Raw genomic sequence first — 27564 nt, 5'->3', positions numbered from 1 at the left:
GACACGCGTGTCATAGGTTCGCCATCACCGCTCTAGAATGCTCTTCTGTCTCTCTGATCCAAGTTCCTGCACTCATTGCTTAAACATGGGGACAGATACCCCACTGGGGCTATATGTAGCAGAGGAATGATTATTCTTGGACAAGTGTTTTTCACACTTCTTAAAGTAGAAATGTAGTGATTTCTAAGGAAAAGGTACAGATGCTTCCACCGCTAAGGATGGAGGTGTATACAAGAATGTAGCCTTGTAAGTAGCTTGTCTTGCAGTTTGAACAGAGGTGTTTGAATAACCAGAGAAACTAAAAACCTTGGGGTTTACTTCCTGGGTGCTTCTCATAAATTGTGGAAGGTTACAGCAAGGAAAAAGAGGCATTTTTCTTGTCCTCACATTCACAGAAGTCTTTTGGGGGTTTGATTGTTGTTGTTTCTGCTTCTTGTATGGGAAGCAGAGGGAGTGCAGGCTCCCAGGCTTCTGATCAGCCTTGTCCTCATTCTTTAAGCCTCCTGAGCAGTGCTTCCACTAGCATCAGCAACAGCAACAGCAACAAAGTTCTGGGAGTGTCAGTAGAATGTTGGCTCCTGGGGTTACCACAGCTTTCCTTCTTTGTGCTTCTCCAGCCCTAAGGACAGTAGCTGCTTCCTGCAGTGACTGATCTCTGAGAAACAGTACCTTCACTTCTTTGTGTACCTAGCCCTTCAATACTTGTGTACTCATTTTCCTGCTTTAAAATAGCCTTTGCCTGAAGTAGTTATAATGCTGCATGCAATGCAGGGGTGAGAAGATGTGGGCGTTGAGTAGGATGGTACCAGTGGAGATGGAGAAATGTGCAGCAGAGACAACCCACCTTGCTGATACATTAGATGTGGGAGAGAGAAAAATGAAAGGATCAAAGATGATTCTTGTTTTTGGTTAGAGAATCTGGTGTATCTACTGAGATAGGGAAGAATTCAAGAGGAGCAAATTGGGCAAGATATAAAGCTGCACTGAATAGTATCTGTGGGCATTCGGATATCAGAGAATGCCCTGTGCCTAGTAAGAATCTCTACCTCTATAAGATTAGTTTAGTTGAAGTAGGAGAGAAGAAAGAGACTGTGCTTACACAATTATGTCATTTAAAAGTCAGATTAGGTTAGTGGTTATAACTGGGCTGCAGGATAAGACCAGCTTATTAGGATTTTATAGTATTTTGAGGATTTTATGGTACTTTGAGGATTTTATTTTTAATCCAGAAAACTAGTAAGAATTGCACAACGAACACACAGGTATCCACCACCAAAACTGGCAAGGGAGGACATAAGAAATGAGAATAATAGACGAAAGAAATGAAAAGTGCATGTTTGAGAGAAGAATGGAAGGCAAAGAAGAAATACACGATAAATCTCATAGAATATTTCCTGAACAAGGCGTATTCCTGTTTGGGTGTAAAAAGATGCTACATAAAAATAATTCAGTAATAATACATACTAATAATGAATTAATTTTGCATATTTAAAATACTATATATCATATAACAAAACACAGCATAGCAGTGGTTTTCATCTGCATTTAATATTTTAAATGAGTGTTTTAAATATTACCATTTCATTGTACATACTCATTGCATTTATGAATTAGAACATACTTCTTAAAAGATGCCTTCATTTCATAGTACTATGTTTTTAATGATGTGCAAATATTTAAGCAAGTGAATAAAATATTCACTCATTCTTAATGTATGTGGTATTCCAATCCAATTTTTGTCACTCCAAATCATAATACTTTCCTAAATCAGCTGCAATTCGAGTCATTTGAGTAATATATAAAAAGTTGCAAAATAAATTGAGATCACACTTGGGCTAACTATAGAACACACTAAATTCCTGACAGACACCACACATTATGGAGAGTAGACATTCACTTCTATATAGTAATTACAGAACTACAGACACATGCCTCTCAATCAATGACATTAACAATGAATCACAACAAAGACAATGACCATGAACATTTCTTTACAATGGAAATTTCTGAATCACAGATAATAATAAAATTATCTTGAACAATATTCAACACAGTGCAATTTAGCCATTGAGACACCTTTCAGAGATATTTGTTTTTAACCAAAGAAAATTTAATTGGAGAGATTTCCCTCCAAATTTTACTCCAAATTCATTTATAAATCTTCTCCTAAATATCACATTATTTATTTTATGGCTGTCTTTTTTATTGTTATACAAATGAGAAATTTTATTTATTATATAATTGAATAGAATTAAATATTACTACACTGTAGACATGATTGAAAAAATGCATGGTATATATTAACATCCCAAACACATATATGAAACTATTATTTAAATGATGTTGTTTTTCTAGATGTCTATAAAAACAAATTAGCCCTTCAAAATGTTCTAAAGAATTTTTTTTCCAGAATACAAATTCTATTCATATTTTTTAAGTAGCGTGTTAGAATGTGTGAGATATATTTGCCATTAAACCTTTCTGTGTGAAATCTAAATACTAAATCACTTAAATGAGTCCTATCTCAGCTTCTGAACAGAGTTATTTATAATATCTTTGGAATATAATCAGGTGAACTACACATAACCATCTGGACATTTTGTTTCCTACAAATAATTTGCAATGGTGGAGTAAAACATTTTGTTTGTTTCTTGTTAAACAGACATGATAAAATTGTCTTTATAGAGTAATAATCTTTTTCTGACTTTCAAAACAAGGTAGTCCATTTGCAGCAGCTTGATATAAAGGAAAACAAATAATTGTCATTAATATTAAGAAAACACTATCACATCTACTGAAAGCATGATTCAACAATGGCTAAGAATTTAAAATGATAAAATACACTCCAAGTAGTGTTCATCTGCTTTTAACATATGAATAAAGATTCTTGAAGGAGTTGGAGAATTTTACTTATTGAGCAGTCTAGATAATTAAATAATTACACATTTTGATTGAAAAATATATGTAATTTATTAAAATAGAGACTCTAACTGCACTTCTCTAGCTAAACGTCTTTCAGATGCCAAGTTTATACTTTAATTAGAACAAAAGACCGACATTAACTTCAATGCAACATAATAATTCATGATAATGATTGTATATTAATCTCTTGAGCTTGCTGGAATATAGCACATGACATATGGTATAGTACAGGCACCTGTATGGTCCTTTGGGGACTGAGGTTGTGCATATTAATTAGCCCCTGGAAAACAAAATCTGCCTCCCTCTGAGAAAAGCTACCTCAGTACTTACTGGCTTAAGACATCAAAGGAATTGGAATACTGTTGGGCTCTGTCTACACTCATCAAATCTTTGTCTAGAATCAGCTGATCCTGAGTTAATTCTTGACAGCATCCTACTTAAGAAATTAGAGTAGTCATGCATTTCTTTGGCTTCAATGATTGGAGTTTGGCTGAAAACATCAAAATTACCAGTTTGGTTACAGAAAACTATATAACTATATGCTTCATACCAAAAATAATCTAACCAGAAACATTAAAATTTGAAGCAGCTTCTTTTTCTTGAGTGCTACTTGAAAGTGCCTCAGTTTAATCCTTCACTTTGTAAATTCAGATACAATCTGAATATGAGATTATAAATGTCTTTAAGAAATATGTCATCTTATAACAAGCAAGGCCTCAAGATTCTCAGCAGTCCCAGGTGTGCTAAAGCCTCTTCAGTGCACATCTTCGGAGGATAATGAAAAGATGTCATGGAAATAAGACTCTGGCTGATTTACAGATACATGCATATTGAGTCCAGTAGATCTTAAAATTACTCTCTGGGGGAAAAAGAGCCTAATCTAATTGCTGAAGTATATCTAGAAAGAGGAAACACAAAATTGAGTGGACATGGTGATGATCACGAAAGGTTAGATTTTTAAAAAAATTCTTTGCAACTCTTCTGTTAAATTCATATCACTTGCAATTTCGAATTTCATAAACGAATCCACTTAACTAAAAAATATTTGCACTCAATGGAGTGCTTAGAACTCTGAAGTTTCTTAAGATCTTTCAGAATAGCATTTCTTTAAGCTCAAAATGTAAGCATATGGAAGAAATAAAGACTCACTACTGCAGTTAGGCAGAATATTTTTCATAATTATCACATTCTTTGTTCCCCACCCCCCTTGATTTCCTCTGTGCTCCTATGATGAAACGATTATGTTGTTATGTTTATTGGAATATGTGGACCATTTCACTTCTGTTCAACACGTGGATTGACAGTTTAAAGTAATTCCTTTCTATTAAGAAAATATGACTAAGACGCAGTTAAATAGCCTATTACATCAAAGAGATGACGATGTGCTACCCTCAGAGAAAGCTTACTTCTTGCAGTAGTTAATCACGCATACCACACAGTGCCTCTTAGAGCGTTTTTGGCTAGGTCTACCAATTTGTTGTGTAAATAATTACAGTTTTTCATTTGAGGCACAGATGCTGATTCATCATTAGGCAGTTGGCAATAAATCATCATTTATTTCAGTTTTATAACATTTATCTTTGCAATAGGGAAACCTACCTCATACTTATATTTATTTAAGTTAAAATGTCAATTAGTGATTCTAAGCTCTTAAGGATAATATAAAACTTTGGTTGTAAATTCAAGCACTTGCTTTATTTCCCCCCCTATGAAATTATATAGGCATTTTGAGGAGAAAATTGTGTAATGTAAGGCTTCTGTTTTTTTTTAATTTTTATTTTACATCTAGTTGTTATGATTGTCTACAATGGTGTATTAATTTTTAATACTCTTATAGATATTTTCTAACCTACCCACATATAGTTTGGTTGGTGGGCCACCATCATAAGGAACATTCGACCAGTCACTCAGTTAACTTTGCTCATTAAAAAAAAAATAGGTTGTTGTGAGGACTCAATGAACAAAAGTAGCAGGCACAGATGTTAGCTGTGTCTGCATCCTTTTTGGAGAAATACAATGGCTACTTTTACTCTCTCCTTTAATAGCAAAGCTTCAGGTACCTCCTGTTGTGACTCTCAGTTGTGTTTTGCTTTTGTTTGTTTGCTTTAGATATGCTGCCAAGTAATGCTTTCTCAGGAGCCAGGATTGATGTGGATTAGAAATTCTTAAACTTCAGAGTTCATAATGATCATCTGGGAAAACCTGCTGAAGATGAAGATGGCTAGGCCTCATACCCTAAAATCCACATTTTGAGAAATAGCGATCTAGCTTCCTGATTTAATACAGAGCTAAAATATGTTCTCATAAAAGCATTTCACTCAATGTCCTCCTTCCTACTTCTTTTGTCCTGTGGAAGCTCTCCCCACTTCCTCCTGAGTACCCAATCCTTTGCCTAGGAAGGTTTTATTTGTCAGGTAGAGTCAGAGAATAAGCTAGTCCTTCATTAGAGCAGTAACTCCAGTATATGCAGCATTTGGAAGAATGGCTGCTTTCTGAGGATGCACTGAAAGATTGTTCATAACCCTAGCATCTCAAGGAGGGAGCTAGATTTACTGCATTTCAAAGCAGAGAAGTGTAAATTCCAGTGTTGCTTTTGCTACTAGTTAGCTATGTGACTCTATCCAAGTTCCTTAATCACTTTGGCTTCAGGTATTGCAGCCCATAGGATGATAATGCTTTTCCTGGCTGAAGATAACATCTTAGGGCTTAGACCAAAATGTCTCTTACGCTTCCTTTTGACTCCAGAATACGTGCTCTTCCACAAAGGACAGTGTGTACCCTTCTTGAGCCCAAGTACCAGTGATGCAGATTTGGCACATTTTCTTAGCAGAATAACCATTTATGGTTTATTACATCTAGACACAATTCTATGTATGAAAGAGTGTGAGAATTAGCAGGCACCCAGATATCTCAGTAAGAATTGAAGCCTATTACCAAATCACCAAAAACACTTGCATAGGATTTTATTTACTTGGATCTATTGGGAAAAATTAGAATAATATAAATTTGGTGGAACCCTGAGGTAATCAGACCATAACAATAATGTTCTTGGTTAAGAAGTCTGTTGTAGTCAAATATATAGAGCAGCATGTATAAAACTGGTGGACATATATTTTAATTATAATTTAGTTTCTTCACATCTCTTAAGTAGACTAATAAAATGTGTTATTCCACAGTTAACTTCAGTTCTCTATATGTTATATGATATATCAAATATATAACTTCAAAGTGAAGAATACATAATATTGAGATTTTTATCTGTGTAGTGTGGTTTACCCAAGTACACTATCATTAAACAAAAAAAATGTGTGCTTTCAATGCTCTTACAGACTAAGACAGTGAATTTACTCAGAATTTTGTTCTAAACTGATAAACTATAAAATTGATCCTTATTTGCCTTTGCTTTAAATTCAACCCCAAATTAAGAACTGGAATGAATGCATTAAAGCTTGATTAAATATTTAAGATCCTTGAGTATAAGGCATTCTATTATTTGGCGCCACCCATGTCCATATGTATATTCTCATCTTTTCTTCGCTGTTGATTTCCGTGGAGCAAGGGACATTGATGTTGAGGTGTGCGGCAGCCTGGTCCTTCAGTCCTTTCCTGAACATGGCAAATATTTTCAAACAAACAAGTATATTGGTTTTAAAAAAAATCAAGCAGTTTCATTTCTCATGTAAAACTATGTGCACACAGGCAATTCAGATGAAAATGGATTTCTGCTTGAATTATCTGGCTAATTGCCTCAATTCTCTTCTTTGCCTTGAGCATATAAACATTACTTAGGGTAGGAACAGCCGAGCCTTATAAATCAATTAATCAATACTGATTAATTCTTTCCCCTCAACTTTAGGTTTCCTTTACACTAAGATTAGGTTTATGCTCATCTATAAAAAGCAAAGATTTAGACACACAGGTGCTGTCTGCAATGTTGCTGTGGCCGTGTATAACGGGGAAGTGTGTTTACTGTGCTGGGATAGAGAAGAAAGTCACATGAAATATTCTGAAAATATGTTTCCTCAGGGGATTTCCTTTATCCAGTATCAGAAGAAAAAGACTTAAATCAATTCCCAAGGGCAAGCTAAAAGTTTAAACTGTCACCTAACAGAATTCTAAGGTGTTGGGGAACCTTGGATGTCAGGGCCAGTCAATGACAATGTCACTATTAAGGGTTTTATTTTCCACAAGAGAAAATAATTGAAGTGTGGGAAAGACATATTCACACAGCGGCACTGTTTTTTTCTGCATAAAATTAGGATTATGACTATTATATCTATGTTCACTCTTAGTCACAACTAAGGATAAAAAAGAAAAACATATTGAACGTTTCCTCATAGATTTCAGGAGCTTTTTTCCATTGATCAAAACAACTATTTCTTTCATAGTAAGTCCTTTATGTCAGTGGCAAAAATAGCAATTTAATGCTTTTTAAGATACTTGGGGTTTTCAAAGAATGTGAGATGCTTTCATTTTAAAATAGCTCTGTTTCAGGGCTTCCAACAGAAACAGCACAAGAAGAAATTAGAAATATTGTCACCCTCATAAGACATATATCACCCCTGGATTTTTACAAAATCAACTGAGGCAAATTAAGGGTTTCAAAGCTTGTCACCTTATAAGTTGTTAGAAGAAATTTGCATTTAAATTGATCTGTGCAGCTACCTGGAGATTTTTCCCTGGAATGTTTATGGCTCTTTTTTTCATTAATACTTACAAAAATACAATTTCATAACCAGTGTATTACTACATCTAGTTGTGTTATGAACAGGCACTTCATTTCATAAAATAGAAACATTCAAAGTGGGTTTGGTCAACCAATCACTCAGTCAGAATACTTGAATTCTTCATAATGAATACTTAATAGTGAATTAATCTGCAACCATATCAACCCTCCATTTCTATTGCAGAAAGTAGGTCATTAAATGCTCTAACATAAGGAACAACTTCTGTTCCTATGTGCTTTATCCATAGGAGCGAAGATTGTCCAAAACTTCTTGGAACGCTTCCCCCCAAATATTTTATATATACTATATAAAAATACAGTAGATTTCTTTTTAATAGATAAATCTTAAGTATTATTTCAATAACTTGCTTTTGCATATTCAGAAATGCAGATATATGAAAAATATTAATTGTGCAAATGCTCTTTTTATATATGTCTATTAAAAATACAATCTAATAATAGCTTTAGATTTGTATAAAAAGCCATTGGCGGCGGCAGGGGGGTGGGAAGTCTTCAATGTCAGAAAGTCTATCAGATTGGAGCTTTTGCTTAAGGAATTGTAAACAAACTTTTTAAGATGCTGAGAGTTTTCTCAGTTCTTCCCATCCAAGACACTGTCGAACACATCAAGTCCTGCTTTGAAGTAAACCTGAGCTGAATTAATGCTGTGCAACACCTTTGACAGGGCTTCTTGAAAAGTCTCATTGGATGCAAGAGACTTGCAGCGCTCCCAAGCCTCCAGGAGGATTGAAAACTGGCTTGTCTTCTCATCAAGGTGGTACAGGATGTTTCTAAAAAAAAGAAAAAAAAAAGAAAAAAGAAACGTGTAAGTGATTCATGTGATTCATGTGCAGTGCTATTTGTATATCAAACATTGTAACAAATATTTAAGACATAGTGATATTTGTGATAGGTAAAGAAATGATAAAATTATAAAATATCATTTTTTTCAACCTCTAATGAATTCAGGGATATAAATACGGATCATCAAAAGTTTCCCATAGTGATGAGAGAGAGCGACCCAGACATTATGTATCTCCTGATGGAAGTACACCACACTATTGATAAAACAAAATAAAGCATTTTGCTAAAAATACTGCATCTGAATCTGATGAAGATTCTGAATCTAATTGCTAATGTATACGAGGGACACAGAAATGTGTTAAGTGATATCACAGTGTGTCATTAGCAAAATACAGACTGTGGGAAACTCTAAAAGACCAATGATCCAGTTTATTAACAAATACACTATAATAAAAAATAGGTGAAGGAGGAACCTTTAGACCATGGTTATGTGACCTTGTGCTGTGGACATCTGATGCTGGATAATTCTTTATTGTGGCAGTTGTCCTATGCACTGTAGGATGTTTAGCAATATCCCTTGCCTCCACTCACTGCAAACCACTAGTTGTCTCAGTCAGTTTGGGCTGCTATAACAGAATACCATAGACTTCTCACAGTTCTGAATGCTAGAGGCCTGAGATCAGAATGCCAGCATAGTTCGGACCACCAGGGTTCTTGGTAAGAGGACTCTTCCTTGTTATAGTCTCACATGGCCTCCTTGGTGGTGCACACAGAGAGAGCCCTCTGTCTTCTCTTTATATAAGGGCATTCATCCCATCACGAGGGCCCCACACATATAACCTAACCTAACCTAACCTAATTACTACCCAAGGCCCCACCTTCAAACATCATCACATTGGGGTAAGGATCTTAACATACACATTTTGGGAAAACACAAAAATTTAGTCTACGGCAATTGTTAAAATCATAAATGTCTCCAGATTGCTAAGAGTGTCCCTTACAGGCCCAAATTGCCCCCTGATTGAGAACTCCTGCTTTAGACTAAAATAAACATGTCAACCAGTGACAAAGTAGGTCTTTATTCAAACAAACTAAAAAATGAATAGTAATGTTCAATTGAATACTGAAGATTTGTTAATACTAAGGAATTGTTTGTATTTTCGGTGTGATGATGGTATCAATATGTTTATTAAAAGTGTCCTTATCTTTTAGAAATACACACAGTGATGTTTATAAGTGAAAGGTTAGCGAGTTTGGATTTGCTTCAAAATATTTTAGATGAAAAGGAGGGTGGAGTTATGGACAGTATAGGCAGAACAAGATTGACCATTAGGTAATTGTTGAAACTGGGTAATAGAATTCAATATACTATTCTAAAGACTTTAATGTAAGACTCAAAACTATAAAAATCCCAGAAGAAAACATAAGCAGTAAATCTCAGACATTTCTCATAATTTTTTCTGATACATCTCCTCAGGCAAGGGAAACAAAAGAAAAAATAAACAAATGGGACTACATCAAACTAAAAAGTTTTTGCAGAGCAAAGTAAATCATCCACAAAATGAAAAGACAACCCACTGAATGGGTGGATATATTTGGCAATGGTATACCTGGTAATTATTTCTTTATTAATATCCAAAATTTTAAAGAATTTATGCAACTCAAAACCACAAAGAACCAAACAATCCAATTTAAAAAAATAGGCAAAGGACCTGAATAGACACCCCACCAAAGAGGACATATAGATGGCCAGTAAACATATGAAAGATGCTCAATATCAAATCATCAGAAAAATGCAAAATTAAAACTACAATAAGGTATCACCTCACAGCTGTCCGAATGGCTGTCATCAATAAATCAACCAACAACAAGTATTAACCAGGATGTGGAGAAAAGGAAACCCTTGTTCACTGTTGGTGGGAATGCAGACTAGTGTAGCCACTGTGAAAAACAGTGTGGTGTTTCCTCAAAATATTAAAAATGGAACTACCTTATGATGATGGTGATTCCACTTCTCAGAATATATGTGAAAATACCCAAAACATGGGTTCTAAATAATATTTCTACCCCTATTTTCATTGAAGAACTGTTTATAATAGCTAAGATTTGGAAGCAGCCCAAGTGCCCATCAGTAGATGAGTGGATAGAAAAGCAGTGGAACATTTATACAATGGAATTCTTCTCAGCCATAAAAAGGAAGAACAATCTTACCTTTTGAGACAGCATGGATGAACCTAGAAGGTATTATGCTAACTGAAAAAAAGCCAGTCAGAGAAAGACAAATATCATATGATTTCACTTATATGTGGAATCTAATGAACAAAACAAAATAGAAACTGACTCATAGATACAGAGCACAGACCGAGAGCTGTTAGATGGGAGAGGGGTTGGGAGGCTGGGTGAAATAAGTTGAGGGATTAAGTAAAACAAAACAAAACAAAACAAAACCCCACAACTCAGACACAGACATCAGCATTTGATTATCCGAGGGAAGGGGAATGGGGGCAGGCACAAGAGGGTAAAGGGGGTATAAATGGTGATGGAAGGAGCCAAGACTATGGTGATGAACAAACAATACAATGTACAGATTATGTATTATAGAATGATACACTTGAAACCAATTTTTTAACCAATGTAACCGTAATAAATTCAATAAAATATATTAAAAAATAAACAAACATATATAGTAACACAAATGATTTAATAGTTAAGGTATTTCAAGGATAAAAAGTTTAAAATGTATTTTAATTATTTAATCTTTTAACAAGAACTCCTTATCACAGTTATTATACTGATTTATTTTTCTACTGACTTACTAATAAAAATAAATCAGTATAATAACTATATTTAATCAGTTTTCATAATATATATATATATATATATTTTGAATTCTCTCCCCTTTATCCATGTTCAATTGTAAATCATTTCATGAAAAATATATTTCCAGAACTTATGAATGTAATATATATTTTCAAAAGCTCTACCAAATACTTCCATTCCTTGAGGGTTCAGCATGCTGAGAGTCAAAAATATTATCACCCTTGTTATCCAGAAATGCCCCCTAAATGAATTGTACTAGTGCAATTAATATATTATGTAGAGCATGTTTAATGATTATCATGCTGTTACAGTGACTTCTGTACATTTTTGAAAGTCATTGGCATGAAACACATTTCTACCTAACATTCTATGGTTATTAAATGTTAAATATCATTAATATTATTAATATTCTATTTAAGGATAAGATGACATTAATAAAATATGCTTATAAAGGTTGCAGGATTAATCCTTTCATGACAATTCATTTAAGCATGAACATAGGCTCTAATATAGTATGAAAAATTTCAACCATACTCCTGTAAAATATCTAGGAGAGAGATAATGTGGAGGAATAAAAATACATCCTAAAGAGAATGTTTAGGTTGAAAGCACAAGAAGTGTGATTATTGTTGATTTTTTTATTAACTGGAAAGCAATACATATATTTCCTAAAGACCAATGTAATGGAGTCTGTAATGTGCCAACATTTGCTTTTTCTAACTAGGAAGCAACACAGTAACATATTTTTAAAATGACTGTAAACAGACCATGCAAATAGAAATGGATCCTTTTTTGGCTGGTGAAATTCTACAAGGAGCTAAACACATTTTCCATATGCTACATCCATCAAGTAGTAGGCTGTGCAAGCTATTATGTAAGATAAATACTCATATCCATTTCTATCCAAACTGGATACAAATCAGCATAAAACTACAGATACTGATATTTTAGTAGGGAAAAAAATAACCTGAGTTTTTCATCATAAGAAAAAACTTTCATTTTGGGTAGCTGCTGATATAACTAGAGTTAGTTGATCTTTATTATAATAGAAGCTTTTCACCTTTATAGATTGCTTTACCTTAAAATAAATTGAGGATACCAAAGATATCTTCTTTAAATTTTTATGAGAAAGATAATTTCTCCTACTGATTTTCAGAAGGAGCTCATCTTTTCCTATTTCTCTTTGTGTACTAAAGCCTGCTTAGCTTACTGCTTATCTAAATATATAAAAGCCTAAGCGACTGACCAAACAGGCTGCATGGGGTGACCAGGCCGGCAGGGGGGTTAGTGAGGGCCAACCAAACAACTGAGCAGCAGGCTGCGTGGGGTGACCAGGCAGGCAGGGGGGTTAGAGGCCAGCAGGGGGGTTAGTGAGGGACGACCAAACAACTGAGCAGCAGGCTGCAAAGATGGCAGTGCCCACAGCCAATAAGGAGGGAATGTGCTAATTGACTGCCATGCCCTCAAAGATGGCAGTGCCCACAGCCAATAAGGAGGGAATGTGCAAATTGACTGCCATGCCCTCAAAGATGGAGGTGCCCATAGCCACAAGATGGAGGTGCCTAGTCCCCTCAGCCTTGCTGGGGCAGCAGGTGCACCTGCCTCCGGAGTCCCCCAGTCCCCTTAGCCCCCAGCTGCCCAGGGCTGGCCTGAGGTGCAGACAAGCCTCAGATGGCAGCTGCCCAGCTGTCCGAGGCTCATGTAACCAGGGCCGGCCGAGGCTTGTGCTGATGGCAGTGGCAGCAGCAGAGGTGTGATGGGGCGTTGCCTTCTCCTGATAACCGGGTCGCCTCCCGCTCCTGAGGGCTCCAGGACTGTGAGAGGGGGCAGGCCAGGCTGAGGGACACCCCTCCAGTGCATGAATTTTCATGCACCCGGCCTCTAGTATAAAATAAATTTCTGTATTGGAGCCCTTTTCCAAAAATATAACTTCGCATTACTTTAATTTTAATATTTAAATGGGAAAAGAAAAAACAAACCATGTTTTTACTCAGCCATGTTTTTACATTTTATCACATATATTCCTATATATTTCTTAGTTCTGAGAACTTTCTTACAGGATCAATAATTAACCCTAAATACTCCAAGATCATTCCTGGGAAGCAAAACTACCATTGTGCAATTTTTTGATATACAAATACTTCCTGCCTTTTAAAATATTTTAGTTAGATCAATGCTTCTAGTAAAAGTTTCTAAGTCAAAATTCTTTTTATTCCCATGTAATGTCACCAAAATTAAACCTCACTTAAAAGGAGGTAAGATTTCAACAATATATGCTATATCAGAGTTCCAAACATGTCTCTGTTTCTCATTTATGGACCCATATTCTTCAGATTAGATAGTCAAAAGGCACATATCTGGAAGGGGAAAAAAAAGGGTGACAAGAGAAAAAAATACATTTGAAGAGTTTCCATGTCAAGTGTCTGTCCTTTCCATCCATAAGAATTGTATTCCTCAGTGAACCACTCCTGGTCTTATACATACCTGCTTTAGTCCAGTTCAGAAAAGTTTCCTTGGAGAAAGAATGGGCTGTGTTATTTAGTCAATAAATCACCATCCCATTTGCATACACACAACATGTATCTCAGTATGGTATGCAGAGACATCAGACCTAATTAAAATATTATTTAATTGAAATCATTTTAGGAGTTATCCTGTTTAAAATAACATTAATTCCACCCTCATGCCTATCTCCCCTCATCTGTAACAATTTGAATCTTATAAATGTAATTCATACACAGTCATTCTGACCCACACACAACACAAAGGGACTACTAAAAGGAAAGTGTAATACATTATTGATGACACTAATGAAATTACAACACACATCACTCATTTTAATGGGTCTGTTTCAATGACACATCACGGTGACCAGGAAAGAGCAGCACCAAATTCAGAAACCTAATTAATAATCAGTGAAGGAGAGGAAGCATCTTTACTCAACTGACAAATCTTTTCCGCTCAGCAAAGCAAAGGGAAACTGAAGAGAATGAATTTTGAAATAAAGGTATCTGAAGTCTTCATGAGTCATTTCCTTAAATGTAAATTAGCAGATTAATGGTGGAAACGATAGCCTCTTTCAAATGTCTCTTCTGATATTTGTACTAGAGGCCTGGTGCACAAAATTTGTGCACTTCGGGGGTCCCCCCAGCCTGGCCTGTACCCTCTCACAGTGTGGGAGCTCTGTGATTGATCACCCCAAAGATGTAGGCATTGCCCACCCATCTGGAGATCATTGATGGATTGCCCCAAAGAGGTAGGCCAGAGCCAGGGGTCCTGCCTCCGTGATGGGCACGGGGCCACAGGAACCCTTACAGAAGCTGCACGGAGCAGCCACCGGGACCCGCCCCCATGGAGTGCGCAGGGCCCCAGGAATCTGGACCCACCCCCACAGCACGTGTGGGGCTACGGCATCCACGGGGCCGCAGGAACCCCAGCAGAAGCCACGTGGAGCAGCTGCCGAGCCCCGTCCCTGCTCCACACACCCGCTGTGTGCACAGCCATCTTGTGACAGCATGAGGGCATCACAGTGTGACAGCGTGAGGACCACCTAGGCTTTTATTAGTAAAATATGGGCACAGGATGCCACCCAACCTAAACTTGAATTAACATTCATTATACCCATGTTGAGAAACTCCTAAATAAAATCACACTAAATAATAAGGCATGTCTTCCAAACTGACTGGATATACATGCTGAATGCAGAGACGAAAGGCAAACTCAATTTCTTGCAATTGTTGCTAACTCTTTTCAGGGATTATACTGACCGTACTCCATAGGTAATAGTGGATTGCTATATTTATATCAAATTAGAAAATATTATTTGATACTATGTCTGTGAGAATTCACAAAAGACATGACTATACTCTGCATAGTACACATTTAAACTTGGTCTATACTAGCAAATGCAAAATGAGAATTAAGACTATTGTTGATATGGTCAAGCCATAAACTCACTACACAGACAACCTAGGCAGAAACACACCTGTGATAGATTATTTGCAATAATGGCTATAATGTCTCTCCTCCCTGTATGCGGGCCACTTCAAAATGTGACTCTGCAGATCTTTTTGTCAAGAGGTGGGGTGTATTTCCCTACCTCTTGAATCTGGTTTGACCTTAATATTTGCTTTGACCAACAGAATGTGGCATACGTGGTAAGTCTATGCCTCAAAAGGTCTTGCATGTTTCCTCTCTTTCTCCGGGATCCTGCCAAGGCACTATGTAAACATCCTGGGTTCGTGTGCTAGAAAAAGAGAGAACACAAGGAGCAGAGAGGAGCTGTTCTGATAAGGCCTTCCTGTCCTAGCAAGAGGCACTGGTTATAGACATAAAATCAGCCAAGAGATATCCACTGGACCAGAAGAATTGCCCAGCTGAACCCAGCCTAGATGGCCATATTAAAGAATTATGGACAAAATATATAGTTGTTTTAAACCACTAAATTTTGGGATAATTTTCAATGGAACTATAGATAATTGATATAATTTGGTATTCTTTTTCTTTCCTGTGGGAGAGGAAGGACTTATGTTGCTGTAGGCATCCATTCTCTATTCTCTATCGATATAATTGTTAGAGCACAATATATGATGTGGATTTAACAGTTCTTTAAATAACTGGCTAAATTCAGAAGACACTTTTGGAAAATTGTGCCAAACAGTCTACATGAGGTATGCATTACAAAGTTAGGATATCTGTGTCAATTCATTAGAAGTTTTAAAATCTGGTTTTTGGGGATTTTTTTTTTCACTAAATAAAAAAATAAGTTAACCATCACAGCATCATACTATTGTTGTTGGTTTTTTTGTTTTTTTGTGGTTTTTTTTAAACTTGTATCAATTGTTGAATTACAGCTCAAGAAATAAACAAAAATAATTCTGTCTGTTTCTATTAAGATTACATATAAAATATAGCAGAGAACAGTAAACAACTGTCTGCTATAGTCGGTGTCTCAAGACTTCTCAGTCCACCTAACTACAATTGTTTCTCAAGAGAAAGTTTTTGAGAAAAAGAATATCTCTTCAGACAACATTCAAAGCATAGACTTCTTGAATGGTACAGTGCTGGATGATTTATCAACATAGAGGACATAGAAATAAGACAAAGATAACTCAATCTTTAGCACCGTCCAGAATTTGGAGAAGATGGTGATACATTTGACCACTTCTTATTCACCCTCATGTAATTGTTTTCTTGTTTTTATTGTCATTTCATCACTGCTGTTTTTTATTTTATCTCTAATTACATGTGTGACCTAAATCTCAATATCTAGATAACTTTTTTCTTAACTTATTAGGAACTCCTTTTCTTTAGTATTTCAGCTTATACTCATCAGCAATTAAGATCTGGTCAAGCCATACTCCAAGGACAACTTCTTTTGAATGCTCTAGTCCCTTGACAATTAACATAATATCCTTTAATCTATGTACCAAATATTTTCATTTGACCTTTCTTCTTTATTCTTTCCTTATCTTCATTGCCTTTAGTAAACAGCAGTGCTGAGGACACAAAATGAGACAAAATAGGTAATTCAGCTTTTTTTTTTCATTTATTTTCTGATTCCACTGATGAAAAGGATGTGAGCTATTTGTTTTGAAAAGTTCACTCCAAAGCCAAAAGTTTATAATTTAAGCTGTGTCTATTTAAACAAAGTCAGTAATTGAGCCAACATTGATTTTTTTTTTACTTTATTATAACTAACAGCCCTTATTAATTATATAAGTAAGTCACTGTGTTAGGTGCTCAGGGACAGAAAAGAAAAGCTAATTTATGTTGAAAGACAAGCACATAATGAATAAATTAAAATGTTATTTTAATGTAATGCCCATATAATGCATTTAGAATACTACATAGTATGCAATGATTTATTTTTATATTTTATACGAATTTTTACTTTATCCTCTGTCTATATTAGACTATATACCTATTATTCTATGTATATATTAGTTAGAAACACTGCTTTGTAATAAATGTCTTTGTGTATCTTGTCCCACTATTTCATATACTCTTTATGGGCATATAATGCAAACTCTATAAATATTCTATGCAGTATTTACCATATATGGTATGTTTTGTGGGTAAAGCTCCAGGGGTAGATCCTAATAGGATAACCTGGTTCCTCTGATTCCAATTGCCATAATATTGATTCAGATAACACAGTCTTAATTAAGTCAGCATAGGTAATTCTTTAACCAAATGGATTATTTCAGCAATGGCTATAAGACCAAATCTCAGAAATAAAGTTTGAAGAGAGACCTTCTGCAGGATTCTAAAAGCAGTAGTTTATTGTTTTTCTGAGATAGCTAAAAAGGTAATCCGTTTTATCCCTTACAATACTAAGGGTATGGATATAAAATCTTTAAATTCCAACAGAAGAAAAATCAGCCTTCATAGAAGGCTGAGCAGAGAAACAAAAAAGTAAATTTATTGCTTAGTCATATCATAGAGATGCTGAATCAAACAATTGAAAATCTGTTCTTCCTGACTCAATTATGTGTCAGACTATTTCACTATTTAAGCTAATTTGAGTATGATTTATGCAATTTTCAATAAAATGTATCTACATATACATTACTTGTTGAATTTATAGTTATTAACAGCATATAGTTTCCTTAATAACTATAGGTATTTTTTCACCAGAAGAATTTAAGAAATACATGTAATTGGCATTTTAAAATGACTGCATTGAGGTAAAAACTGCATGATTTCTCTTGAATAGCAAGTGTATTATTCAGGATAACTTGAAAACTTAATACCAATAGAACATTATAATGTTTGTTTATTTTTAGCTGGAAGAAAACATCGGTACAAAGTAAAGTGATTGACCTATTGAAGCTATGAACATTGATCTTAAAGGTTAAAGTTACTTACTAGAGTAATGTTTTAATGTTAAATTACTCTCAAAACTATAAAAATTACCTTTCACATTTTATAGAATTGTTACACATGTTAACTTACTAAATATTTACTTTGAAAATGAGACAAGAATAATATTTTAAGGGAATGCTCTCGTGCTGTTCTCTCAGCTGAGTAAATACTCTCAGAACTCTTTGGAGCATTTCTATCTGTAATTGCCTTTGCCAGCACAAGGAAATAAAATGCTGTGGTTTATACCTGTAAACAAATGGATCCATATACAATTTACTATGCAAATTAAAAAACTAAAAGCATCTCATTTTGAAGTCCTATTAGTTTTTTCCAAATATAAGTACTGTGTAGGTAAATTCCTATTGATTATGTTGAAGTTGATTGTAAACAAAATGCAGAACAAGCATTTGGCAACATTCAATATCCGTTTATAATAAAAACTCTCAAAAAAGTGTGTAGAGAGGGAACGTAACTCAATATAATAGAGACAACACATGAAAAGGCCAAGCTAACATACTTAATGGTGGAAGACTAAAGTGTTTTCTTTAAGATTATGAGCATGACTCTGGAAACTTTTATGCAACCTAATATTGGAAGCCAAACCAAACAATTGGGTAAGAAGGAAAAAAAGACATTCAAATTGGGAAGGAAGAAATAAAACTGTCACTATTTGCAGATTACATACCATTATAGTATATACAAACATTAAAGACTACATAAAAAAACCCGTTAGAACTAACAAATTCAGTAAAGTTGTGAAATATACACCACACATATGTGGAATATTGTATATTGTTTATGAAATATGTTATATTATTTATACTACATTTATCTTATATATCGTATGTAACAAATTCCATAAATATAATTATTTAGCCATAAGAATGAAATGTTGCCATTTGAAACACCATGGATGAATATCAAGGTCATTACGCTACATGAAATAAATCTGACAGAAAAAGACAAATACTGTTTTATTTTTTCTTATATGTGGAATGTAAAAAAAAAACATACAAAAATTATACCAGTAATGTCTTAGACACAGAGAACAAGTTGGTGGTTGCAAGAGTCAAGGGACAGGGGATGAGAGAAAGAATATATATATTAGTTTAAATAAATTGACTTTTTAAAGTCCATATTGTAAGCAAATAGTGGAAATGTCAATTCTTTGCTTTGGTAATTCTAAATGAAAATACATTCATTCTCACTCTAAGCCATGGGTGACAGAGGGTTGAACAGAATCCTGAGGTACCCAATTCAAAGAAGGTATGATTTGGTTAAACTAATCATGTCTCGCTTAAGAATAAATAAATTTATTGAAAGTGCATACACTAAATTATCTCACTTATAAGTGAAATATTAAAAAAATCTTACAGAAAACAGGTTGGAGGTTGGGATTGAAATGGAAGAAAGCACACGGTAATGACTACATTAATTTAATTATATCTAAAAAAGCTAGGAAGAAATTGAAAGAAGTTGATAGAAATCAAGGAAATGCAATTATCCTGGGAACTCCTTCCTAAAGTATTTATTAAAAGTACTACATGGGGTACAAAAGAATTAGAAAAGCGGTCTCAGTTCAAACGATAATTTTGAGTTTCACATTAAATTAAAAGAATCATTTCAGAGCTCTTGTTTTCTGTGTATGTGGCTAACATCTTGAAATAAAACAAAACCCTGAAGTTAAAGAGTTATAGCATTTTTTTTCTTAAGGACTCCAAAATGGAGAATAAATTTCAAATAATTTTGTTATAACTTCCTTTCTTCAGAAGATGGTGAAGATAATTCATTTGTCTAAAATATGAAGAAACTCAAAAGTGATAGACTGATAAAGATTTGAAGGGACATCATAGAAAATTATGTAATTTTATATTATTTTATTTTCCACTATTACATTAGACAATTCTTCACCTTTATATAATTATGTGAGATACAAATATTTTTCCAAAATATCTTTATGATTTATTTGCAATAGTTATTAATACTAATGACTACAAGCTTAAAATTAAGCTATAATAGAGATTTATATTTTCCATTATTTTAGAAACACTCATAAAATCAAATAGAAATAATTTATATATTAAAATATATGTATATATTTGTGCTAATTTGATTTCTGGTAATTTGAGAATAACTGGAAGGTAGGAGGATATAGAATCAAATTACAAAATATTCCTATTATTTAGCTTTTCATTTTTAAATGAATTTTCAGATATTTCATCCTTTAAAAATTGGTATTGACTATAAAATTCAAATAACATATTTCAAATTTAAAAAAATCAGAAGAAGCAATGCTGGGAACTTGCAGTCAGTAATTAACTTCAACACTAAACTCATGTATCTAAAAACAATGAAGATAATTGAACACGTGAACCCAAAGGCCAGCAAATACATGAAAAGGAAAGAGAAAAAATAATGATATTTAAATCACTAAAATAAATCAAATAACTGTGATACAGATACACTCATCATGAAACATTTTTAATGATGTCTAGTCTTTTTTTTTTTAATCTTTATTGTTGAAAGTATTACATAGGTTCTCCTTTTCCCCCCATTAACCTCTTCCAGCCTGCTCCTGTTCCCTGCCTGCCCAGGCCCTCACCACCCATTGTATGTGTCCTTAGGTTATGCATATATTCATACAAGTTCATTGGTCGATCTCTTCCCACCCACCCTCCTCTGCTTTCGCTGTGAGTTTCAATAGTCTGTTCATGTTTCTATGTTTCTGGGTCTATGTTGTCTAGTCTTAATTTTGTAAAAATTTGACATGATACATTATTTACGAAGACTTCATTGAACCTCTCTGCCAACCCCCACATAACCAGGCAAACTTTGCTTCTTTTTTCTAATGAATTTGAAAATGCTATTTATTTTCCAAATGAAGATGAGGTACAGTAATAACAATTGTTATTTTACTATTGAGCAGCTGTGAATAAATGAAGATGTTGAAGATAAAGCATGCCAGCTTTGCCCCCCTGTGGTTTTACTAACACATAAAACATCAGCTCAGAGAAAATTACCTCTGATGGTATTTTGGAACCATTTGTTTTTCATTCTTGCTATTTACGTATTTATCACTTGTGTGTAAGAATAAATGTGTGTGAGAGAGAGAGAGAGAGAGAGAGAGAGAGAGAGAGAGAATCTGTCCCACACTGGACTATGAAAGAAAATGTCTAATGTTCTCCTTCTAAATCATATAACTGAGCAGTAAGCTGCTTGTTATACTATCAAACACTACATTTATTAGTAATACAAATTGATAAGAATAAAAGACAGTGCAAACTAAACAAATGTATTGTGTTCTAAGAAATAAGAGCTAATTATTTTATTTTGTGGTCAAGATAGAAAACCCTTCATTACAGTAACCTCCCCTTATTGGCGGTTTCATCGTCTGTGCTTTCACTAACCTGTGGTTAAGTAGGTCCAAGAATATTAAATGGAAAATTCCAGAAAAATAAACAACTTATGTTTTAAATCGTGTGCCATTCTGTGTAGCATAATAAAATCTCCCACTATTCTGTTGTCTTGCCCAGAACATGAATCACCCCTTTGGCCATCATCATACCCACACTGTGTACACTACCCTCCTATGAGTCACTTACTAGCCATCTATTTATCAGATCCACAGTTATGGTATCACAGTACTAGTGTTCAAGTAACATTTATTTTACTTAATAATGGCCCCAGAGCCATTCACATAGTTTTTATTACAGTATTGTGTTATAAATATTCTATTTGATCAATAGTTATTGTTAGCAATCTTACTGAGCTAAATTATGAATTAAACTTTATCATAACTATGCAAGTATAGGAAAAAACATCATGCATGTGGAGTTCAGTATTATTTATGGTTTCAGGCATCCACTGGGGACTTAAAACATATTGCGGACCCTGAGGTAGAAGATACCTCGCAAAATGGGCTCCTGGTGGCTAATTGGGCTCAAATTTTTAAAAATCAGAGCCTAGCAGCCATTTCTACACAGGGACTTCTTATGCGAACTGCACTTCATGGAGAAGCCTGCGCTGAATTACCTGCCTCTACAGTAAACTGCCTACACGCACTATTTCTGCCTTCTGAGCCAGCCCTCATAAAGGAGTTCCTGGAATTCTATTTCAATGAATAAAACTGAGGCTTTCCCCATCCAGTTAGAGCTGTGCAACTATATCATCACCAACATCATCATCCACCAATCAGAGCGGCTCTGTTCTGACCAATCAGGAAAGTGCCCTTTGGAACAATCAAACTGCAAGGATTTGGAGTCCTCATTTGTATGAAGGCAGACAATCAAAGACCAGGAATGGGGACTTTAATCTATATAAGCCAGCTCCCCTCTGACTGAAAGTGCACAGTCCCTTTCCAGGGAAGACCAAAGACTGCCTTTCCCCAGCTCAGCTGAAACATCAAAGCCCTTTCCCTAGAGCAGAGTGGAGCAGACCAGAGGTGACTGGCACAGAACAGAACAGACTAGAATAGAGGAGGGACAGCGCAGCGCAAAAAAGACCAGCACCAACAGAGCAGACCATCGAGGGGCAGAGAGGGGTCTGGTCCCAGGGCTACCTGGTCCCTGGGCTGCCTCACAGTTGTGCTTTTTACAGCCACAATATATCACGACTGAGTTGTTTTGAACTGAATAAAGTTTCCTTCTTCACTGCACTTCAAATTGGGAATTCCTGTTGATGCTGAATTGATGCCAACAGTATGTCCCATGGATAAGGGAGACTGCTGAACGTACAGGCTGTGGAACATATCCACAGAAGCCTGTCTTATCTATTCTCAAATCACCACACACTTCTTTCCATTTTAAAAGTAATCCCCAAATTTAACTCTTATTATACTTGCTTTATCAAAATATGATTTTCTTTACATAAATTTTAATTATGCCTTCAATCATCCTACTTGATTGTATTGTGTGAGGTTCATCTGGATATCTAAACTTATATGCTTAAAGTTGTACAGGACCCACTGTGACCTTTAATCTATATAAGCCATAGGAAAGTTACAGTAAAAATACAATGTAAAAGATTAAAAAAAAAATGGCATACCTGTATAAGACACTGATCATGAACGGAGTTTGTAGGACTGGAGGTTGTTTTGAGTAAGTAGGAAAGTGAGTGATGAGGGAATGTGAAGGCTTAGGACAGTACTGTACACTCTTATAGACTTTATAAAGACCGTCCCTCAAGCCCTCCCCTTGCTTCCTTTCAACAGGTTCAGAAAAGGAACATGGAAATTGTTAGTGCTATTCCATGAACAGGGTTATAGGCTGAATTGAGGAGAAACTGGCTGGATAAGGCATAGGTCACCAAAAAAAATTACTTTCAAAAGGGGGTGAAAGATGGTCTGATGATCAGCCAGAGTAAAAAACCAAGATGGAGAAATAAAGGAACTTAGGGAATTATCATGGCAATGTGGTTTTTTACTATTACATTTTGGAGCAGGGGTCAGATTAAGGAATTTTGTGGTATTCAGTAAAAAAAAAGAGGGTATTTAACATCAGATGCAGAACTGAGGACTCAATTGTTTTAAACTTGAAAATTTGTTTTTGGTTCCATTGATTCTATCTGGCAAAAAGAACTCTCGCTGGCATTGAAATGATAGAAGAAATAAAACTTATGATGTTTTATCATTACAACTTGAAAATATTTCCGAAGTGCAGAAAGCTTGGCTCCATACTACCACATCAAACATTTACTAAAGTGACAGTGGGCACTTAATATTTGTTAAGGTAGCTCTTGTGAATCTGTGTCCTTTTACAGGATCTTAGGTCCTCAACAAAGAATTACAGCAATGTACTCTGAAGACCATCAAGTAATATCTGGGAGGTCATAGTGCCCTCAGTGGCTGACTCACTGGATATCCTCTGTGCACTTAAAACTGAGGTGCTCTGAGTGAGAGGCACTCTATTGCCAAGCCCCACAGATATTATTCCCATCAGAGAAAATATATTCCTCCTGAATCACATACTCCTCCATTTCTTACAGGAAATTCAGCCCCATTATAATCTTACTAGAGGCCCAGTGCACGAAACTCATGCACTGTTCTGCCTTCTGAGCCAGCCCTCATAAAGGAGTTCCTGAAATCCTATTTCAATGAATAAAACTGAGGCTTTCCCCATCCAATTAGAGCTGTGCAACTATATCATCACCAACATCATTATCCACCAATCAGAGCGGCTCTGTTCTGACCAATCAGGAAAGTGCCCTTTGGAACAATCAAACTGCAAGGATTTGGAGTCCTCATTTGTATGAAGGCAGACAATCAAAGACCAGGAATGGGGACTTTAATCTATATAAGCCAGCTCCCCTCTGACTGAAAGTGCACAGTCCCTTTCCAGGGAAGACCAAAGACTGCCTTTCCCCAGCTCAGCTGAAACATCAAAGCCCTTTCCCTAGAGCAGAGTGGAGCAGACCAGAGGTGACTGGCACAGAACAGAACAGACTAGAATAGAGTAGGGACAGTGCAGCACAAAAAAGACCAGCACCAACAGAGCAGACCATCGAGGGGCAGAGAGGGGTCTGGTCCCAGGGCTACCTGGTCCCTGGGCTGCCTCACAGTTGTGCTTTTTACAGCCACAATATATCACGACTGAGTTGTTTTGAACTGAATAAAGTTTCCTTCTTCACTGCACTTCAAATTGGGAATTCCTGTTGATGCTGAATTGATGCCAACAGTATGTCCCATGGATAAGGGAGACTGCTGACCGTACAGGCTGTGGAACATATCCACAGAAGCCTGTCTTATCTATTCTCAAATCACCACACACTTCTTTCCATTTTAAAAGTAATCCCCAAATTTAACTCTTATTATACTTGCTTTATCAAAATATGATTTTCTTTACATAAATTTTAATTATGCCTTCAATCATCCTACTTGATTGTATTGTGTGAGGTTCATCTGGATATCTAAACTTATATGCTTAAAGTTGTACAGGACCCACTGTGACCTTTAATCTATATAAGCCATAGGAAAGTTACAGTAAAAATACAATGTAAAAGATTAAAAAAAATGGCATACCTGTATAAGACACTGATCATGAATGGAGTTTGTAGGACTGGAGGTTGTTTTGAGTAAGTAGGAAAGTGAGTGATGAGGGAATGTGAAGGCTTAGGACAGTACTGTACACTCTTATAGACTTTATAAAGACCGTCCCTCAAGCCCTCCCCTTGCTTCCTTTCAACAGGTTCAGAAAAGGAACATGGAAATTGTCAGTGCTACTCCATGAACAGGGTTATGGGCTGAATTGAGGAGAAACTGGCTGGATAAGGCATAGGTCACCAAAAAAAATTACTTTCAAAAGGGGGTGAAAGATGGTCTGATGATCAGCCAGAGTAAAAAACCAAGATGGAGAAATAAAGGAACTTAGGGAATTATCATGGCAATGTGGTTTTTTACTATTACATTTTGGAGCAGGGGTCAGATTAAGGAATTTTGTGGTATTCAGTAAAAAAAAAGAGGGTATTTAACATCAGATGCAGAACTGAGGACTCAATTGTTTTAAACTTGAAAATTTGTTTTTGGTTCCATTGATTCTATCTGGCAAAAAGAACTCTCGCTGGCATTGAAATGATAGAAGAAATAAAACTTATGATGTTTTATCATTACAACTTGAAAATATTTCCGAAGTGCAGAAAGCTTGGCTCCATACTACCACATCAAACATTTACTAAAGTGACAGTGGGCACTTAATATTTGTTAAGGTAGCTCTTGTGAATCTGTGTCCTTTTACAGGATCTTAGGTCCTCAACAAAGAATTACAGCAATGTACTCTGAAGACCATCAAGTAATATCTGGGAGGTCATAGTGCCCTCAGTGGCTGACTCACTGGATATCCTCTGTGCACTTAAAACTGAGGTGCTCTGAGTGAGAGGCACTCTATTGCCAAGCCCCACAGATATTATTCCCATCAGAGAAAATATATTCCTCCTGAATCACATACTCCTCCATTTCTTACAGGAAATTCAGCCCCATTATAATCTTACTAGAGGCCCAGTGCACGAAACTCATGCACTGGAGAGAGGGGGTCCCTCAGCCTGGCCTGCACCCTCTCCAATCCAGGATCCCTCGGGGGATGTCCAACTGCCTGCCTGATCCCCCTAACTGTTCTCCCCTGCCGGCCCAATCCCCCTAACTTCTCTCCCCTGCTGACCTGATCACCCTAACTGCTCTCCCCTCCCAGCCTGATCGCCCCTAACTGCCTCTGCTTTGGCCCTGCCACCATGGCTTTGTCCGAAAGGACGTCCGGAAGGTCGTCTGGAAGATTTACAATCTAATTAGCATATTACCCTCTTATTAGTATAGATGGGGCCACTGTTGTATATGTGGTCCCTCATTGTCCAAAATGCCATTATGCAGCACAGGACTATACTTACAATTTAGAATTTTTATATTAATGGAATTAGCTAAAACATGTAAATGCTTAGTCAGTGGTTGTCAAATGCATGGAGGAGGGCATGGTAGTGAAGAAGAGTTGCGGGAGGTGTTTTTAAATTTGTTTTAAGATATGTCTTGGGAGTATTTTTTTCAAAGCAGAAGGGAGAAGTCAATGCCACAGCCAAGACTAATTAGAATTGTGTAAAATATGAGACTGAGAAGATTTGTGAAAATTGATGGAGTAAGGACAGGAGGCTGGAAAAAAAAAGAACAAAAAAGGAGGTGAACAGGTTAGTTTTGGAAAGGTTTGAAAAGGTCATCCCTTCATCTTAGACAGGAGAGAGGGTGAAAAAGATGCCTGCGGTAAGACATAAGGGATGAACAAAAGCGTTGGGAGCAGCTGTGCTAGTTCAGTTAAAATACCGTAGTATTCAATTTTAGCACTTATGTTTGTTGGGACCCAAGGAAGTTGCCCCAAAATATCCCACCATGGCATAGTGATTAGTTTGAATAAAAGTTACTTGACAAACAGCCAATGCAAGAAGGGCACTTTGAACCTTTCCTTGTCTCCTTCCATGTGGATAACAAATCTCTCCCTTGAAAGGTGCCTTCTTGCTCCAGGGGGCTAAGTCAGGCACCGTTATCACTAGGGTCAAGGAATCCAGGGCCAAGAAGCCTGTATAAACAATCCTCTGTATTTCTTTAGTATCACTAGTCCACTTTCTGTTTAGATTCTTCACTAATAAGCACCTAAACCTGTGTCTTTGTCTTGTCAATTCTTCACAAATGCATTGCTTTTTTGTGTGTCTAAAAAGTATAAACAGCTGGCTGGTTGATCATTTCTGGGAGCATCATTTATGATTACCATTAAATTGGTGTTTCTGCTGTTCATCTGTTTTTGTGTCTATTTTAATATTAGTTTAGCTATAGGAACTCAAGAGGAGCAAAAGGTGGAATTTCTTCCTCCTTCAGGCTTGCAACTGTTCACTAAAACTTCATGTGTGGTCATGCCCTGCCCAACCACTGGTACAACTCTTGTAGCCCACATGGCCTC

The 27564-nt window shown here is 35.9% G+C and overlaps 1 protein-coding gene across 1 annotated transcript in view; it reads right to left on the bottom strand.

Moving 5' to 3' along the window:
* Positions 1 to 2202: 2202 nt before the first annotated feature.
* Positions 2203 to 27564, bottom strand: part of NAALADL2 (N-acetylated alpha-linked acidic dipeptidase-like 2) — an 825315-nt gene continuing 799953 nt past the window's right edge. Inside the window, exon 13 of the mRNA XM_014546150.1 lies at positions 2203 to 8439. Coding sequence (XP_014401636.1) covers positions 8241 to 8439 — 199 coding nt within the window. The 3' untranslated portion in view covers positions 2203 to 8240. The remainder of the gene's footprint in view (positions 8440 to 27564) is intronic.

The sequence above is a fragment of the Myotis brandtii genome, unplaced genomic scaffold (genome assembly GCF_000412655.1).
Source record: "Myotis brandtii unplaced genomic scaffold, ASM41265v1 scaffold432, whole genome shotgun sequence".
NCBI classification, from domain to species: domain Eukaryota; kingdom Metazoa; phylum Chordata; class Mammalia; order Chiroptera; family Vespertilionidae; genus Myotis; species Myotis brandtii.
The sequence above is the reverse complement of the archived record's forward strand: the minus strand, read 5'-3'. Positions and strand labels throughout refer to the sequence as shown.